Source organism: Plectropomus leopardus, chromosome 21 (assembly GCF_026936395.1).
Source record: "Plectropomus leopardus strain MGB_pleo_1.0 chromosome 21, ASM2693639v1, whole genome shotgun sequence".
Taxonomy (NCBI): Eukaryota; Metazoa; Chordata; class Actinopteri; order Perciformes; family Serranidae; genus Plectropomus; species Plectropomus leopardus.
Genome location: NC_142196.1, coordinates 4,189,231 through 4,208,782, shown reverse-complemented (window position 1 = coordinate 4,208,782; position 19,552 = coordinate 4,189,231). Strand labels below are relative to the sequence as shown.

Genomic DNA, 19,552 nt, shown 5'->3' with positions numbered 1-19,552 from the left:
ATTAACGTATAACTTTAGCCGGTTATGCTACAGACTTCAACTCCCGAACGAAGGATAGAAGTTGAGCAAGTTGTAAGCTAGCTTAGCATTTTAGGGTAACGTTACTAGTGCTGGTTTATCACTCATTACCGTTATCTGGGCGTTTATCCTTAGCTGTCTTTGACGTCTCTCCTCCTCTATGGCAATCTCGATTTTGTCAAGCTGTCCTCGGACCATCTCCCGCTGGTGGAAATGGAGAGCCGGGTGGAGAGAGGCCATAGTAAAAAGCAGTGCCAATTGCTCCAGGGGTCCTGCCGCTGTGTCGTTAGCGGAGAAGCCGCAGTTCTGCTCTGAGCGCCCGTACACACTCCCGTCCTGACACGGCGGGTGGAACGGGTGATGGTGAGGGTCCCTGAATGGATGAAGGGAGTAGTCATAATTTTTGTAGAACATGGCCGGATCTACATGGCTCAGTATCCGAAAGAGTATTCCAGCACATTCTCTGCTGTCAGACCCGAGGAGGGACAGGCAGACTAGCAGTTTGGACCGAACAACTGGGTCAATCACGTCCGTTAAAACTCCCAAATCGCTCGGACTATTAGCCCGAAACTCAAAGTCTCTTAAAACATGGTAGTCTTTCCTGGTAAGATCCTCTAAGTAAGATCCCAAAAAGCGAAGCTCCAGTGCTTGGCACATGTGTAGCAGTCCGCACATGAACTCGATCCGCTTAGCAGGGTTTAGATGTAGGCCAAACCACTCAAACACAGTCTCCTTGTCCAGCTGGGATGGATGCACGCTGCGTCTGGGCGACTCATCCAACCCGTCGGAGACCGAAGGAGGTGCCGCCCTGGGGATATGCTGGTGCTCCGGCTGATCCAATGAATCGTCCTCGGCCGTTTCGTCGCCTCCCTCCTCGCCCGTTTTCATCGGTAGCTTCATTTTCAGCATTATCAGCGCTGCGAGAGAAGCTTCAAAGTGGAAATAACGGACCAATATACATTACTGTCAACTTACACCGCTTAGTAGTGCTGAAACGAGAGGCCAACAGCGAGGCGTATTACAGTGTTTTTACTATTAGCTAACCATCTGACGTGACGAGTGTACTGGAGCTTTTCCCCTACGTTCAATTCTTCTTCTACTCTTCATTTCCGGTAGAGTAGCCATGCACGGCTAGCTCATTATCGCCACCGCGCGACTGGTGGTGGACTTACTGAAATTTAGCCTACAGGACTAATACACTGCTATTTGAATAAATAAATAATACATACACACAAACATACATAGATTTTTCATTGCAGCTCAAGAAAATTAAAGTATGAAAAGTATAAGTACCCAAAGATGAAAAATCTATAAATAGTTAAATAAATAATGACAAAAACACCCAAAGAAACTCAGAATTATTAAGATAATATATAATAATAGAAAATGATATATATATATAATTTTAAAAAATCAAAATGGCAGCTAAATCACATTCTGTCTATTGGCTAATTTTCAAATTTACTTTTCATTGCAGCGGCAATGTATAACATAACAAGAAAAACAAAACCAAAAAAAGAGATAGAGAGATGCACAGCAACAATAATAATAACATAACATTTAACAATATAAACAGATTTAAAGATGAATAAATGTAATATATGACAGCATACATATAACATGCAAATATTGTTATTTATGTATGTGGCAATAACAATCATGTGTATAACAGTGGAGTTATGATAATTATGGCAGTAGTAGTTGGCGTGGCTCTTGTATATTTAAACCTTTGAAACCTGGACCAACATCAGTTTTTTGTGCTGCATTTAGAAGCCTTTAACATGCTACCTGAGCAAATTGGTTTGCTTTCTTTTGACAACACAGAGGAAAAGGCAGTGAGCAACTTGACATAAAAAAACAGATTTATTTTGAAATAGGTAAATTAAAAATATATATATCAGGAAAAATGTCCAACTATGTTCATATAATTGTCAGAATAATATATTTAAAATGATGACACAGGTTTTTCTTTTTCAGCTTTGATCATTTTCTAGGTGATTTTTTTGGTTTTATTTTTACATTTGTTTTACTAACTTTCAGGTAATTTTCTTGTTAAAAAATAGTTAAAGGTGAGAAAATAATGATCTAAAATGTAGTTGGGGTACTATTAGATATTATCAAAAACTAAGAAAAATGTTCAGAAAACTATATTTATTCTTACAATTATATATTTAAAATCATGTTACAGAAGAAAACATATAAATATAAATCTGTTTTTATTCTTTGTATCTTTAGCATGTTCTAAAGGTCACTTTCCTGTTTCTTACTTTTGTTTTTTATTACTTATTTTCAGATAATTTTCCTGGAACTTTTTTACCAAATTTCTGGGCCATTTTTTGTGATTACTGCCTTTTCACGTGTCTTTGAGAGAAATCAATTTGCTTCAGGTTTGATAGGGTGCTGGTAAATAATGAAACTACTTTTTTTAAATTCTCATTTCACTGACTTTCATTGAGCCACTGCCCTCTTATGGAAAAAAGTGATCATTACAAAGACAAGGACAGCAGGGAGATGTGGCTGCTCAGTGCAGCGCTGCTTCCTCTGTGGAGATGTGAGTGAAACTGGCAACAGGAGTGTTTGCAGAGTCTGGATCTAAATAGTCAAACAACTACCTCCTTTTTTTCTCATTATATTTTCTGCAGCTTGCCAAAATACATGATAAGAAAAGGCAACCAGGAAGCTTTTTAAACAGCGTAACAGAACTCCCTAAAGGAGTGAATTCCAGAACTAATGCTTTTAGGTTAAAATTAATGAGGGGGTGGTAAATTAAAATTCAATGACTTATGGCGAAGGGGTGGGATTTAATAAGTTTTTACTTCTCCTTTTTGAACATGGAAACCAACTCATCATGCGTCCACTTCTTTTGCTTTATGTCTTGTTTTTCATTGTCTGTAGATATTACGTCTTTTAAGCAAGTCTGCTTGTTTGTATAATTATTTTTCTATTTCTTTTTACATGTTTGAATTGAATCAAATTTAAAAAAAGATTCCAGAGCTTTCTTGAATTAATTCCAGTTGAATTTCAGTATAAAAAATGAAAAAAAAACAAACAAACAAACAAACAAAAAAACAGTCTTTTTAGCCAGCAGTCTTCCTCACCTTCGTCTTGGAGCTGATGATAGTCCTGTGTGTTGCTCAGCCTCGTCTGTTCTGCTTAGAGAAAAAAGAAGGCACATTATGAAAAAAATAAACAACAGCAACAACAAGACATTTAAGTGCTATATTTTTTTGCAGTAATTTTTTTTATTTGTTTATTTCCAGAGCTCAGAAATGCCCTGGCAACAACAAAGCCTTAACCCTTTAAAGCTGGAGAGACATCCCTTCTGTTTTTTTCTTTTCTTAATTTTTCCTGATTTTCGGCACCTCTAACAAATATTAAAACCTCTGAACTCTGAATCGGTGTGATTTCTATCAAAAACATGGGAAAAAAAGACAATGAGCAACATGGTAAGAAATGTTTCACAAATTTCAAGAAATTAGTAGATCTAGAAAATTATTTTTAAATTATTTTAAAAGCTAGAGAAAATGTGTAGGGGGAAAAAGAAAAAAGCAAAGGAAAAACTATATTTCAAGTTATTATTATCATTGTTAAATATCTAATAATGTTTTAAAAAATTACTGAAAATGTTAAGCACTTTTCCCAGGTCTTTTACTTGTTGGTATTTTTTTCCCATGTTTCAGCAGAGCAGAGTGGCGCAGCGGAAGCGTGCTGGGCCCATAACCCAGAGGTCGATGGATCGAAACCATCCTCTGCTAACTGTGAATTCTTTGGAGTAGGAGGGTGTTTCTCTGCTCTGCTATGCTATCAAATAATGAAGCACTTATTGTCACAGGCGTCTGAAGTAAGTCTTGTCCCTTTGTTGCTGAAGTGGGCATGTTATAACGTATTGAGGGAATTCGGAGAATCACTAAAAAGACAGTCACAAGCCCACAGTGTCCAGTGTCACAGAAGTTGTGGATGTAAACCCCCTTTGCCTCTTTATTGTCTCTGTCACAGAGCAAAGTGATCCCTCAGCCTTTGCAGACACTTGTGATTTACTCAAGGTCAAGTGTCAAATGTTGCTGTTAAGGCTGATTGTTTGAAGGTGTTTAGATGGCAGCGCTGTTGAAGGAGCAGTAATTATTGCTAGTTGACCAACTTCTCTAACATATGTTAAACACCCCTGAGAACAACAGGAGGGATTCTTAAAAATGAGGTAGTGTGGCTGAGTGGTCTCAGGCGCTGGATTAAGGCTCAAGAGAACGCAGAAACGCTCAGGCAAGATATGACAAGATTAAAAATTGAGAGCATTAAAACAAAGTAGAATAAAATACCATTAAATATGAAGATAGTTGGCATTATGTCTCCCCCACCATCCCATGTTTTTGAATGATATAAAGGCACTTTGCGCAGGGTTCAAAGGGTTAATTTGGCACTGAGGGAGCAGCAGCGCTGATCACGAGCAGCTTCACTGTGCTGCTCCAACAGGGGGCAACAGCAGCTCACCGTTCCTCACACATATGGCCACAGTGCCACACATAACAGGGTACTGGATAGCAGTTCTTGACAGTGGGGGAATGTAATGATGTAATCGAGTACAAGTACTGTACTTTATATTTGAGGTATTTGCACTTCACATAAGTATTTCCATTTTATGATACTTTACTCTTCTACTTCCTTACAGTTCAGAGAAAACATTGTACTTTTCACTGCAATAAAAGAAAATGTTAAATAAGAACATGTGAAAAAATAAATAAATAAAAGTTAAATAAGAGTATCTAAAAAAATAAAAAGAAATGTTAAATAAGAGCATGTGAAAAAAATCAAAGGAAATGTTGAATAAGAGCATCGGAAAAAAATAAAAGGAAATGTTGAATAAGAGTATTTGAAAAAAAAATAAAAATAAATGTTGTATAAGGGCATGTGAAAAAATAAGAGGAAATATTGAATAAGAGCACATGGGAACAAAATAAAGCAAATGTTTGGATGAGAGATATGAGATCATCCACATTCTTACACCAGCTGCATTCCATTCATAAAAGACAGGAATCTGTTTCAGTTTCACCTTTCCAATCTGCACAGTGCAAACAACTAAATATGACTGAGCTGCCACAACCTGCATTCTGCCAGCTTTATGCAATACAGCAGCACCACGGTCAGGACTGAGGACAGAGACCACACAGAGACGCATTCTGAGACGCAGACTGAGCACAACTCTGAGTATTTTCTAGTGATCTAACCCAAACCTCCCTGCGTCTGTCGGTCTTTAATAAGCTAATAATAAGATGACATCAATTTCTAATGTCTTCTTTTTCCTATACATCAAATGCATTATTTGGCATTGATTGATCATTCCTAAAAGGATTTTTTTTTAATCTCAGTTGTTTTTGGAGTTGCTTCAATATAAAAAAATATATATATCATATGAATTCATTAATATTCTGCAGGCAGGATGGGAAGTGACAATTGCGGCTCTTTCTTTTCTTACTGTAAACAAGTCTTACGACACACCAACACCAATAATATGTCAGCGCTTTCACCGGTTCCTACTAAAGATGTAAATCTTTAAAAATGGGTAACAAAAACAGCTGGTCACTGCAGTTTTTTGTTAAATGTTACTCAAAGAGTTAAACAGTTCATTTGTTAGGGACTTCTGGTGAGCATTTACGACAGCAGGAAGGTGTGTGTGGGTTTGAGCAAAAGGTGCATGGTAATTAAGAAACATTTCACCCAGTGCAATGCTGCTGCACTCTTGAAAGTCTTATGAACAGGTGTATTGGACCTGAAACTCTGGCTCTAACAACAATTCAGTCACAGACTGTATAAATTAATGAATGCAGCAACAGTGACTTCACCCATTGGTTTGCCTCAAGTTCGGCATTTTGGCTGTTGCTGTCTTGATTTATTTTTTAAAATTTTTTTTTTGAGAAAAAAGGGCATCACATGGACAAGGGGTGGTGCCATGGAGGTGTGAGGTTTGGATCTTACAGACTGTGGGGATGCCTTGCAGACAGCCTGCCACTCATGGTGACCCCAACCTTAATAATGTGTAACTTTAAGCCGTAATAAAACATAAAAGGTTGACTTATATACAAATCCCCCTCTGTGCAGTGGTCATGAATGGAGAAATAAGCTCTAGAGACCAAATCTGTCTTTTTGTACTAGGCTGTAAACATGATTATATCTGTTGTAAAGCCTATGATGACTGATTGGTACTTGGAGACAGCCTCTAGTGGCCATTAGAGGAACTGCAGTTTTTGGCACCTCCCTATGGGCTTCATTTTTTTGAGCCCTGGAGGTTGCCACTTGGAAATATTGTTAATAAAGTGACTAGAAGTGATCGACAGCATACAGGATTTTTTGGAATTCATTCACAATAACTTTTTGGAAAACGATGGTGGTTTAGGAACAGAGGAATAAGATATATCAGCCTTTGGATACACACATAGTACTTATTAATAGATACATTAACTGTTGGTTTGGGTCTGCACATGGAATTGTGACAAACAGAAAAAAAATACTGCCAACATTATCCTTTAAATTAATGTGACTTTTGAAACTTTGCTCCATCTATGAACCCACTTTCAGACATGGCTGCTTCTTTCCTGAGAGATGACAAAAAAGTCAGATAATATTAATCAGAAGATAATATGGAGGCAACTGAGAAATCGTGTCTACAACTGAAAGATTGTAGAAGTGTATCATGTAGATACAAATTCTATGAATGTACAAAAGCATAGAACTGCTATGCCAGAAAAACCCCAAACAAAAAACAGAAAGAGATGAGTATCTGGTACCTGAAAGGTTTCAACACTGTAAAAATATGCCTGCCTTCAATTTTTAAGTTTTGAGAAAAAAATGAATCATTACAAATTTACCTCAGTGTCCCTCGTGTTGTTTCAACAAAATGTTTTTCATGTTTTTCCAAGATATTTTTCATAACAAGATGTTTTCATGTTATAATAAGAAACTTTTCCAGTACAAAAAAGAATCCTTGTTATAACAATAAACTGTTTATCTTGTTAAAATGTGAAACATATCACATTGTAACTGTTTTTTTCCTGGCATGGTAGATCTTAGCAAGTATAAATACAACACTGTTTGCAAACATTAACATGTATTCAGTCAGTTTTACTGAGTTTTTAATTTGTAATGGCTCAATAATTTCTTACAGAGTATCACAGAGGTCCAACATGTGCTACAGTTGCTATGTCATCTCTTGCCACAGAGTTTCTTTAACCTGTAATTTCATTAAACTCCTGCACTGCTGCAGCAAAAACATGCTGGCTGTTAAACCACAGCTCTGTTCCAGTTTATAATAGAACTACTGAGCATCGTTTCAACTTTCCACACATGATCCTCTTTTAAAAAACAAGAGCATCTTGTTGTATAAGCTGGATTTGCTGATATTTTAGTCATCAACCTGTGTTGATATTTAATAAATGACAGATGTTTGCAGTGATTTCATGTGACCACAGTAAGACATTTCACACACAAACACCAATGCTTGTTCACACTGTGGTCAGTCTACACATTAGACATGTGTGTATGTGTGTGTGCAAATCCACATCAGATCCACATCGGTCTCCTGAGTGTCACATTCTGTGGTGAAGCTTGCCATGATTTAGAGAGGCTGCCCTGACACTCCCACCACTCCCTCTGCCAACCAGAGGGAGGACTGTCACTACCAAGTCAACTTCTCTCTCTTCACTTTCTCCCAGCAAAGTGGCGTTCATCATTGCCTGCTAGCAGCTGAGAGAGAAAGGTAAGGCCCTGTCGTCACTTCTTCACTGCGTGTGCTGGTATGTAGAGGGGTTTTTTGGAGGTCAATCAGAGTGACAACTTGCCTTTTTCATACATCTGATCAGGCTGAGATCATATGCACGCTATATATACGTCACAAAATATGATCTGATCCAAATCAATATCAAAGTGATGTTAAACATACAGAGAAATGATCTCCGTTCTTCTTGGTGGTTGTTTGTTACTTTGACATGTTGCTTCATTCCATGCCTAACCTGCAGCTGTACATATCTTTGCATGCCTGTATCATTATTGTGTTTTTGTATCCTCTCCCAAAACTTGATGTTAACATGGCATGGGTTCGCTTTGGCCACAAGTGACCGTCAGGACAAAGAGAAGACAAGCTAAATATAAAATATAACTGCATACATCAAACTCTGTGATTATGGGTCAGCGAGGTTGTCTGCCTAAGCGCAAGGCACCAGTGTCCCTCTCTCTCTCTGTGTCTCTTGGCATTTGGCAAAGTTCTGCTGTTAAGTATGTGTGTAGTTCAAGATAACTTTCATCTTAATTTCTGCATGTTCAGCGACTTGTTGAGTTGGACATGATGGTGAAGGTGTGTGGGATGGTAGCCAAAGATAGTCATGGTTTAAGGCAGCTATTTTTGGTTTGGGGACATATAGTTTCAGCATGTATAGATCATTTCTTTGCTGAATGTCAGAAAAGTATAGTCTTCGGAAGTAGCCACCAATTATCTGTCATCGAGAGGTTTAAGTACATGACAGCTAAAATACTTTGCTCGCTGTTGATATTTTAGCTTGGACGTGGAGTTATTTGTGGATTACATACTTTGAAGCAAAAATATTGATGTAGAAAGAATTAACACAATCAAACTATTACAAAATAAAACTAGCTTAACATAGGCTAACATGTGTTAACATAAATATTACAAAGTTCTTTAACTTAGACTTTTCTGTCCTTGAGCTACAGTTACATTTTAGCATTTATCATTACGCTTTAATGTAAGCAAAAATTATGTTTCTGCTGTAACCGCCTACTTAAAGGGACAGTTCACCCCCAAATCCAAAACATATTTTCCTCTTACCTGTAGTGCTATTTATAAGTCAAGATTGTTTTAGTGAGAGTTGCCAAGTGTAGGGGACATCGGGTGTAGAGATATCTGCCATATCATAAATATATTGGAAGTAATGGCACGTGGCTTGTAGGGCTTGAAGCACAAAAAGAAAAAAATAATTAAAATTCAACAGCAATGTCTTTTTCCAGAAACCCTAGCTCAATGACTCAAGATAATCTATAGATCTATTTGTGAGCAGATTCTTGGAGGAACTATTTTCTTTTCAACCGTATCATTGCGCAGAAGGAAGTGCGCATCCACTCATGGACAAAGGGCTCCTTCTTGTGACAGCAAAAGATTTAAACATTAATGATGTCCTTGTCTAAGGCTGTAATGTTAGCAGACGCACACTTTTTATGTGCAGTGATTTGGTTGGGGGATGCTGTTTGGTAGAAAGTAAATAGATCCTTCATGCTCACAAGGTTAGTGGATTATCTTGAGTGACTGGATCATGATTTCTGGAAAGAGACATTGCTGTTGAGTTTTTCAAAAGTATTTGTTTGGTGCTTTGAGTGCCACAAGCTGAGTGCTCTAGTTTAATTGCATTGGAGAGAAAGCAGACATCTCTACAGCTGTTATCAACTCATACCAAAACTATCTAGATTGATGAATAGCACTACAGGTAAGAGGGAAAACATGCATTTTGTTTTTGGGGTGAACTGTTCCTTTAAGTTTAAAAGCCCGTATCCATGTTATTGCTTGCCCTAGCTGTGACCTTACCACTCCTTACAATTTACTGTGATTCAGTCATACAGTTCCTGACACAAACCCTAGGGGAAAAATCTAAAAGGTATTTTTTGCCTGTTATCCAGTAGAGTAATGCTCTTTTGGTGACTCCATACATATCTGCTGTCTCCTCATACCTTTAAAATGTTTTCCAACCCACTCTGCTCTTTTTCTCTGCTGCACTAGCTATAGCAGGCCTGCCAAGTCTGCAGACACACTGGGTTTAAATGTTGGCTTTATCAAACATTTTGTTTTTTCCAGGCAAACATCTGTGAGATCACAAAATACCTTTAAAAAATGCTGCTGGATAACACATAAATAATAACTGGATTTGTCCACAAAGATCTGCATAGAGAACACTATGTGACCGCATACCACAGTAACACTGAGTGGTGGTCCAGCTGACTGCAAATCAAGTACATCATTAGTCAAGTTTCCTTCCTGAAGAATGAGGGCATAAAATCATCACAGGGAACCTCACATCTACATTTACAGTATATTTGTCAGTTATATTGGCACTACATTATCATAAACTGAAGGCCTTGTGAATCAATCTACACCCTCAACTGCATGACCACACAAAAAAGAAAAATCATGTAATGGCTCACATGCAAGTTTCAAGTCACTGAAAACTGATTTTATCATAGTGTCATAAATGGAAAGCAAAGAGAAGAAAGTTGTAAAATCACAATCAAAATATAAAGAGATACAAAATGTGCTTTGTAAAGTGGAGAGGAGTTAATTAAAGTAGGTCATATGTAAAATACAGTAAACAAGCGTCAACATGCAAAAACACTGCTCTCTTAAATCAAGTATTTGGTTAGACCGCTTCGAGAAACTTAATCTCATAGCTTAATGCAACGACCTAACACTATTCTCAGCCACTGGTCAGAGATGTAGTGGAGCGTGTTATATGGCAGTAAGAGTATCACACTCCACAGTCATCTTTGTCAACTAAAGGCGCTGAGCAATCCCAACAACATCTGTGCACAAGGAATGTTCTGTGATGCCGAAGCCAGAGGGGGCGGTTGATGTGGTTGCTATGCTGCACCTCTGGTTTGCCAAATGTAGAGTGAGGTTTGGAGGAATTCAGGTTCACTACCCACCTATCCACCCTGTGTGTCTGTAATGATGGGTGTGCTTTAAGATGAAAGAGCGAGGCACTGAGGAAAGGATGTATAGATGGATCAAAGAGAGGGAAAAAACGGAGTGTCTCTGAATCCTGAGAGAGACACTTTTAGAAATAGTAAAACATTTGAAACATTCTCCAGTGTCATGCTGTCTCAGTGTTATTCACTGTGGCCTCATGTGGCGTCATTCAATCTCCCCACGTTCTACTGTGACAGATCTGTCCTCAGCAAACGCCTGTACACTAGCAGGCAGCGCACACTGATTAGAGAAAGAAAGGAGCAGAAATATAGTTTTCTTGGTCACCCTCCAATACCTGAAGATATCTGCACTGGCATAGAGACAGGCTGCATTGAGGAATTTAAGAAATTAATGTAGTCTCTTTGAAGCTGACTCCATTGGTAGCTGCATGACAAGTGGAGACACTGGCTTTAAAAATTGTCTTACCATAGATTTAGTCAAGTTTATATCTAAATTTCTCAAAAACACACATTTCAACAGAATTTCCAAAAAATCAGCTAAAGATTTGAAAATGAATGCATGTTTCTTGATTAACTTCGCTGATATGTGCATCAAATGCCATAATTAAGCTTGGCATTATACATTTTTGCAAACAAGGTACAAGGTACAAAGTAGATTTATTGTCTTTTTTCTTAAATGTGGTTTAAGAAAAATGAGCCACACATAACCACACATACATTGCATTTCTACATTGTTATGCAACGGATACGTTTAAACTTTTTGTCTGAACAACACTGTGGTCAACATGTAGTAATGTCTAGGCACAAAAAGATCATGTTTTGGTGCCACAAATTCCTGCTGGAAATACAGTGAATTCTCCATAAAAAAAGCAATTGCTTTTGGTGGCAAAAAAATCACCCAAAATGCAGTAACAGGTTGCAAATTAACAACTGGTTTTGTTGTGAACTGGTCTCAAACAGTGGTCTACGGCTTGGCAGCCATGTCGACAAAGAGTCACTAGGTCCACCATCCCCTCCTTCTCTGTCAGAATCAGCACTTACTGTACACATGTAGTCTACTATAACTATATAACTTCAGAAGTGTTCTTATGATATGTATGAAATGACCAAATGTAACATATCCGTGGCTTGCCAAAACATACAGCGCTGACACTTTCCTCTGGTGACTAAGTATAAGGAGTTGGAGGTGCATGTCTGAATACTCAGAATGACGACTTTCCCACTGGGAAAATTCACATCAATGACCTTTCACGTCGGAAAAAACAACTTGACAACTCTGAGATAATGTTATAACATGAGTTGCAGATTTGGCGCCATAAATGCATTAACATGGCTGCCAAAATCAATAACTGGTCGATGGTTAGAAACTTTTATATTTATTCACATGGCCCGAGGACAGACTACCAGGCCGTTCCTGTAAATATTTTGTAATGTTAAAGTTTTACTCCGAGTTCCTGCATTAGACACCTATTCACAGTTGGTAGAGCTGATTCTCCAGGCAGGTGTCATTAAACCACTGCAGAATAAGGGTTTTTTTATGCTCAACATAAGATACATACATATATGCAGGGAGCCTTCTGTCTGTACTCTGCGTTCATTTGAGTGAGGTTACAGTCTCATTGCTCAGAAAAGATTTTCATCTCTTCACTTGAGCTTAAGCTTCTGTGGATGTTAAGTCACATACTAAATGTAAAACATGATTTTTTTTTTGTTGCTAAGTCTGTTTCCATTACATTCTCTCTCCTCTTTGAAACCAACTGCTAGAAACTAAAGAGCTGTCTTTGACCTGTACATGCTCCTTTTTAAAATATATCCACACACAAATGTACATAATATGCCTTTGCCTAAAAACAAGCCCTATAGTTTCCTGATGTGGCATCCCTGTCGTCCGTACATTTGTCAGTGCCTTCCAAAGCTGTTACAAATCAGTTACTTCATGGAAGTTTCCTTATCTGCCATCACTGTGGTCAAGGTTTGGTTAAACACAAGAACAACTTGGTTAGAGTTAGGACAAGATTGTGGCCAGGGTTAAAAGAAACCAATGCTGAGTTTAAAATGAACATTGGCCTCCCATATCAAAGTCACACACATCCATCCACCCAACCTTCTCCTGATCATCTGCTGCTCAAACTAGAGATTCATTAAATATAGGTCCTATTTAGGCATTTGGACAGTGGCTGGTTCTGTTGTTCATCTTGGGAGAACAGCCTCTTTTACTCTATGATGAGCAGAACAACAGCAGGACCCAAGCTGATGAAGATAAACCATTTTCTTATGTTCATATTCACATATTCAAAAGCTAAAATGAATGGCAGAGTTGTTTCCAAAAATGTGTGTGTGTGTGTGTGTGTGTCTGTGTGTGTGTGTGTGTGTGTGTGTGTGTGTGTGTGTGTGCGCGCGCGCGCGCGCGCACGTCTGTGCGTGTGTGATATTGTGTGTGTGAGGGCTGGATCTGGATTCAAACTAAAGGGGCACATTGCAATGGTATGTGGTGCCTGTACACTGTAAAAATCTAAGGTTGATCTTAAGTAAAACAATCTTGAAGCCTTGGATAAGGACAATAAATAAAACTGTAAATCTTATTTTATTTTTACTTTATGTCTATTTGAAATTTAGCTGTAATTTTAAGTTGCTGCTAATTGAAAATGACAAGTGAAATGGCCTTATTCTTTCTAAGTGTTAACAACTTCAGTAAGTCGAGTTTGTCTGACTTAACTTGATCATGACAGAGGATTTTGCCAGTGATGTAGTTAGGAGATCTGTGAGTTCTGTTTTCTTAACATGAGTTATGAAATACAAATATGATTGCAACAGACAGAATACAAATACAAAACACAGTAAACTCGGTTTACTGAAGTCGCTAAAAATAAGAGATAGATTCAACATCTTTACAGAATTAAGTAAACAGAACTATATTTTAACTTAATTACTTATACCGTAAACATTAATTAAGATTAACAGTTACATTTACTTACATTTTTCATGGCAATTGGTTTCATAGATTTTTTACAGTAAAATCAACTTGTCAGATTTTATAGTGTATGAGATTTAAGTACATCTTTTTCACAGCAGACAAGTTTTAACTACTACCTTGACTGCTACTGGCTTTGTTCCATTTAGGAGTAAACCATGTAAACCAGTAAACCATCCCCTTAAAAAAACAGCACACCAGTGCGGTTGGTTTCTCGTAGTCTTGCCTTAAGCATCTGCTCAGTTTTTAGAAGAGCTATGCTGGAGTTACTAGCAGTATTTAACCACTTGTACATGAACCAGTAAGAATGTTGAGGATGTGAGGTCTCTCACTCGAACAGCTGCAACAAAACTAATAAAAGGGTCATTGAGATGTTAAACAAGCATATTTCATTCACACACAGGCTGTTCCAGGGTCTTTGACAAGAAGGAGGAGGAGAGAGAGAGAAAGAGACAGAAGGACAAAAAAAGGAGGAAGAACAATAAAGGACAACAACAGAGGATATACAAATTAACACATATTTTAGCCATACGTAAGAAAACAGCAGCAGACACTGACAAATGGGTTTGTAGACACCATATTATTGGCAAACATGACCTCATTCTATCGTGAGAATACAGTTTCAGTTTTTCAATTTGAGGGGTAGCTGGAATGCCTGTTATTCTGGACACATAGAGTGTCAACAATAATACGGATTGTTTGAGTTCTATTGCAGTTACTTAAGCTATATCTTATCTTATATCGCTATTGGCCTGCATCAAACCAGAGGCTACCTTTCAAAAAAAAGATAGAAAGAAAGAAAGAAACAAACAAACTAGAATCACAGCTGGTTCTATGCCTTTTCCAACCAGTCAAATTCCCTCTGATTCTACATCACCTGCACTAGTCTATATTAGTTACAATGAAGGGGGAGAGACCAGCATAACTTATTCTATAGCTGCCAGGAGCCCACCATCATTCCAAGTTAGAGAATGGGTGAAATCAAAGCCGGGCAGTTAGGCTGGGGTACCAGGCCCCCAAATCACTAAATCCGCCCCTGTTAACAAGGAGAGCAGCTGTGAGAAGCTGGATGAGAGGTCTGCCTCTGTCAGTCTGTCTGTCGATTTTTCGATCAGTTGTATGATCAACCAGTTATGTTATTTGTTTTTATTAGGCCTATTTTTTTGTCAGTTGTTGAAAATAGCAAAATTAATCACTTGGGCGGCCCAAGCCGCATCCTAGTATCCAAATGCGCACACACCTGGTGCACAGTCTGTATTCAGGCACATTTCATAAAAACAAAACAATAACTATTTTGCGAATTTTCAGTATTTACTCTGTAACCAGCTGCTGTTGGATGTTCTTTCAAATTTCCCTCTTTCGTAATAATGGGGAAGACATAACTTCCGACCCCCTGTGGAGATAACATGCATAGTTTAGGGGCTCTAAATTGAGAGAAATATGGGAGAAATGTGATGCCAGGAGGACACCAGGAAAATCTGGAAGGTTGGCAAGTTTGCTTCTACCTAGAGTACTTTTCCATCCTGCAAAAACCTCGCTAATGTTTAGACCAGGCCAAGAATTTTGCCTTGATGATTTTTAATAATCAAATTATTCAATTTACTTGACAGATGGGCAACGCAAAAACATAATGCCTCAGGCCACAGTTATCATCGGCATGGAGGCATAAAAATTACTGTCCCCACCTGAAACTCATTAGAGGCCAACCTGTGCTGTTGAAAACATATGGGTCTTGTGAAGTGCATGCAGCCAACATTTAGCCCTTATGGGGCCCCCTCCAGTTCGCCCATGTCTAGCCTGTGGCCCACTTGTTACCATTGTTGACCACATGCAGTTCATATGAGGTGCACATGTGCATGCTGGGCATTTAAACACTGTGATGTCTTTATTCAGTAACTTAGTGATGCAGATGAATTATTCTGCAATGCAAAAACAATATTAGGTATATCAGGTAGATCATATTGCTTAATGCACTGAAACTGTGCTGGGTATATAAAGTTTTGACAGTATTTTGTTTTAAAACTGCAGTCTTTGCATATCTTTTTTTTTAAAAATACTTTTAACCAGTCGTTTCAGGATAAAAACTACCTTCTAGTCACAGGTGCAAGAGCTTGGCGTATTCTATAATAGCAGGTCAAACAAGAGAGGGATGAAAAAAAACACAGAGAGTTACGGGAGCTGGGAGGAGACTAGAAGAAAGCTTGTGGTAGTTGTTCTGCCTTCAGATGACTGATCCTCCCCTGCCTTTAAAGCCTGTGCCAGCACACTGCAGCCTTCTCTGCCATGTTTATATTTCTGTTTTCCCATCCCAGGATACTGCTCACGTTGTTATTTTCTCCGGCCCAGCCTTGTGGTCGGCGGAACCATGTTTGCGCTGCGAGATGAACACAGGGAGAGCTCTGCAGAAAACACACTACGAGACCGTACGTCGCATGGCACAACATGAAAACTCACAAAAAGCATTTTACAGGAAAGAGGAGGCGGAGAGAGGAACAGTGGGGACAGGCAGTGGAGAGGAAAAGAGAGATGTGGTGATTTCACAAGGCAGGCACATATCATGTACTGTATCTGCCAACTCAACAATACAACAGTCTATTCATCGCACTGTTATGGGCTGTGGGAAATAGTTCTTCTAATTCTTAGAAACGTGCACAATTGTATTAGAAGGCTACTGTATGTATTGTGAAGTGAGTAAGTGTGCAAAGACACGATATGGTTTGGCAAACGCACACACATTCACATACGCACACACACAAGAAAAATATGTGAAGAGTACCCAGGGAGCTACAGTGACTATCTTCCATCTGCCATCTTCACACTGACATTATTGCTAGCAGTGCAAGGCTTGGTTATGAATGCAGCACACAACATATTTTGGAGCAAACAAAAAAAGTCAATGAAACAGTGATACGCCAATATGTGACTTTAAAGGCCCTCTTTGAGCAAACTGACTCATTAACATACCACTTTTGTTATATTACTGCTGGCATTTTCAGACCAAACAGTTCTGGGGACTACCTGAGAGGATCTGCCCACTGCAGAGCTCCTCCAAGAACCACATAAGGGGTCCAGAGTAAAAAGGGTTCAAAACTGTAGTTTTGTTGTAATGGTTATTTTGATAATAATGGTGCTTGACAAAGGTCATGGGCTTACCACAGACACACCAAATTTCTATTCTGGTCATTCCTTACAGATATATTGCATCAACTAAAGTGAAGGTCAGTTGGAAACCTGACAGAGGTTAAAGTAAAGTTCAGGAGGTCTCAGAAATCAATTGTTGTCACCGTTGAAATCCCTGTTATTTTTAATTTAGCCAGGTTGGACTGGATCGAGGTGGACCACTCTGCTGCGGAGCCATGTTACTGTGGTCAGTATGGAGTGCAGTAATGCTACTGACTGCTCTGGAAGCTGCAGAGGACGACGACGTCCGAGCAGGTAGGGATGAATTTGTCATAGAGAGCCAAACAAAGTGCATCTCTCGAATCAAAAGCAAGAAGCAACACAAACATACCAGCTGGAGTTTCGTTACAGTCTTAGATGATTTGGGACGATATAATGACATGATTTAAATTATAGAAGCCTTAGATACTGACCTCTCGAGTCTTAAATGAGGATTTTCAGTTTGCATTTTTGATATTTGTCTCTGATGACTGTGTGTGTGTGTGTGTGTGTGTGTGTGTGTGTGTGTGCATGCCTGTGCGCTTGCATGTGTATCTATGTGTGTGTAGGCTGCAGCACAGCTGTAAATGACCTGGTCTACATTGTTGACGGCTCATGGAGTGTCGGATTCTCTGACTTCGACACGGCTAAGCAGTGGCTTATCAACATCACCAGCCAGTTTGACATCAGTTCCCACTACACACAGGTGATATGAACCACATCATATTAGCTGCACTTACACTGCCTGTTCAAGGTGGGAATATCACGCTGTTACACCGTCCCGCCGTTCTGTATAAACCATCTGATCGCAGAAAAGGAGAGACAGAGTGGTCTTTCATCTGAGCCGGGAACGTAAAATGTAAAGCTGGAAAGACGTGACCATGGGTGGCACGGATGTGACATTTAGACAATGTGTTTATGTGTGTGACCCACCACAGGAGATTTAAAAAACAGCAGTTAGCATAGTGGCTGATTTGAAAAAGAAGAATAGCGGCCGTAAATGTCTGCAAACTGGGAAAATAATGACATTCAGGAGCTTCCTACCCTCCGAGCAGAGGACGAAATTAGCTGCCATATAATGGTAAATGATTGTGATTGACATGCTGACTTTGTTATTGTTATTGGAGCCCAAGTTTCTTGTGTTTTAGTTGAATTGTTGAGAAAGTGCTGCCGACGCATTTATTTTTTGTCACCCTAGAGGCAGATGCTCATGCATTAAATGTCACGCCCATCATGTTTCCTCATGAATCATGCAGTGTATAATCAAACAGGAGCAAAATGATGCCGTGCATTGTTTCTGTGTAAAAGTGCACAGGCGGTATAAAGGGGGAACTTTCCTGCTGCCCTATAGCGCGATCTCTGTGTGAAAGCTGCTACTGTTTGTGATGAGCATAAATCAAGATATTGACATTGTAAATTTTACTCACACTTATCATTGAACTGTTCCTGACCAATTTCGTTACCTAAACCTTCCGTCAAATCAATCTTTTTTCATCGCCAGCTTTGACAAAAACCACATTATTCCAGCATTCTGGCCTGTTCCACAGAGCTTCAGTAAATCTGCACCACATCCACATGTGTTGTGTTTGTGTGTGCTGTAGGTGGCTGTGATCCAGTACAGCGACACACCTCGTCTGGAGATCCCTCTGGGAAAACATCAGGGTGCGAAAGAGCTCATCCAGGCCATAAAGAGCATCACATACATGGGAGGAAACACTCAGGCAGGACTGCATGTTTTCTCTTTTATAATTCTAACGTTCTATAATTCTATCATGTAAAGTTTTTTTTTTTTTTTTTGGGATGATCAGAGTCTGGGATATGTCAATGATTTGCAGCAACATTGATTGTGACAGTGTACCTAGTGGAAATGGCATGTATTTTCTCCATATGCTAAATGTGGTAAAAAAATGACATCATCAGGTAGAAAATAGTAAAAATAACAAATTCCAAGGCAAAAGCCCAGACTGACATCCAGAAATAATACAATGCATGTTTTTATGCTTTGATGGTTGTGGGATCAAAAATTGGAGTTTGAATGGGTTTCAATTGAGCATTTTTTGCTCTTAACAGTCTAAATGTAACAATTTAGTTTAAACAGTGTATTTTAGAGCTGAGCTGCCAAATGTTATGCCATATGCATGAAGACGGCCAAAATTATCAAAAAACTAAGAATAAAAAGTGCGTAAAATGCGCCAGACAGACCCTAAAGATTAAAGTAGGCACGGCAGGAAAATTGGATAGGTTTGACCATCATGTTCAAGTACATATCTACCATCTATCAGATGTCTTTTCATTTTACAATGTCACTTTTCCCAATAAAACCTAATTTAATAACATGCCACATATTTCCTGACAGTGATTCTGGCAAAGCCCTCTCAGCTTTCAGCCAATCAAAAACCCCTTTCGCAACTTCTACTAGATTTAGCTAATTAGTATCTGCTAGAGCAACAATATTGCCAAAGTAATTCTGAATCAAATTCCTGCTGGAAGTAAACACTGTACAAAAACACAGCCGGGTGTTGGAAGAAAGAAACAGACTTTTAACATACTATAAAATACACTATAAACTCTCTCTGCTACTCCCAGTACATAGAAAAACAAGAAACTAATAAAATGAGGCTGTTATGGAGAGGCAGGCTACACTTAGGCAGGTGCAAGCTCAAGAGTGCCAACATTAAGTCACTACAGGTGCATCTGCAGAAGCATGACCAC

At 38.8% G+C, this 19,552-nt stretch overlaps 2 protein-coding genes, 1 long non-coding RNA gene and 1 other non-coding gene across 7 annotated transcripts in view; 2 read left to right on the top strand and 2 right to left on the bottom strand.

The window, feature by feature from the left end:
- Positions 1-1,126, bottom strand: part of zcchc2 (zinc finger, CCHC domain containing 2) — a 30,788-nt gene extending 29,662 nt beyond the window's left edge. For all 4 annotated transcript variants that reach the window (XR_006106982.2, XM_042510120.2, XM_042510119.2 and 1 more), the window contains exon 1: positions 130-1,126. Coding sequence is in view for 3 of the 4 variants with exons in the window: in XM_042510120.2 (XP_042366054.2) it covers positions 130-927 (798 nt within the window). In the remaining variant the exon portion in view is untranslated. The remainder of the gene's footprint in view (positions 1-129) is intronic.
- A 1,153-nt stretch (positions 1,127-2,279) lies between these two features.
- LOC148185981 (uncharacterized) overlaps positions 2,280-19,552 on the bottom strand; it is a 209,893-nt gene continuing 192,620 nt past the window's right edge. The window contains exon 5 of the long non-coding RNA XR_015775399.1: positions 2,280-3,167. This is a non-coding gene — a long non-coding RNA (uncharacterized LOC148185981). The remainder of the gene's footprint in view (positions 3,168-19,552) is intronic.
- On the top strand, positions 3,702-3,773 carry trnam-cau (transfer RNA methionine (anticodon CAU)). The gene has a single exon. It is a non-coding gene; the product is annotated as a tRNA-Met (tRNA).
- Positions 16,999-19,552, top strand: part of LOC121960882 (uncharacterized) — an 80,796-nt gene continuing 78,242 nt past the window's right edge. The window contains exons 1-3 of the mRNA XM_042510768.2: positions 16,999-17,116; positions 17,410-17,546; positions 18,442-18,561. Of these exons, the coding sequence (XP_042366702.2) occupies positions 17,038-17,116; positions 17,410-17,546; positions 18,442-18,561 (336 nt within the window). The 5' untranslated portion in view covers positions 16,999-17,037. The remainder of the gene's footprint in view (positions 17,117-17,409; positions 17,547-18,441; positions 18,562-19,552) is intronic.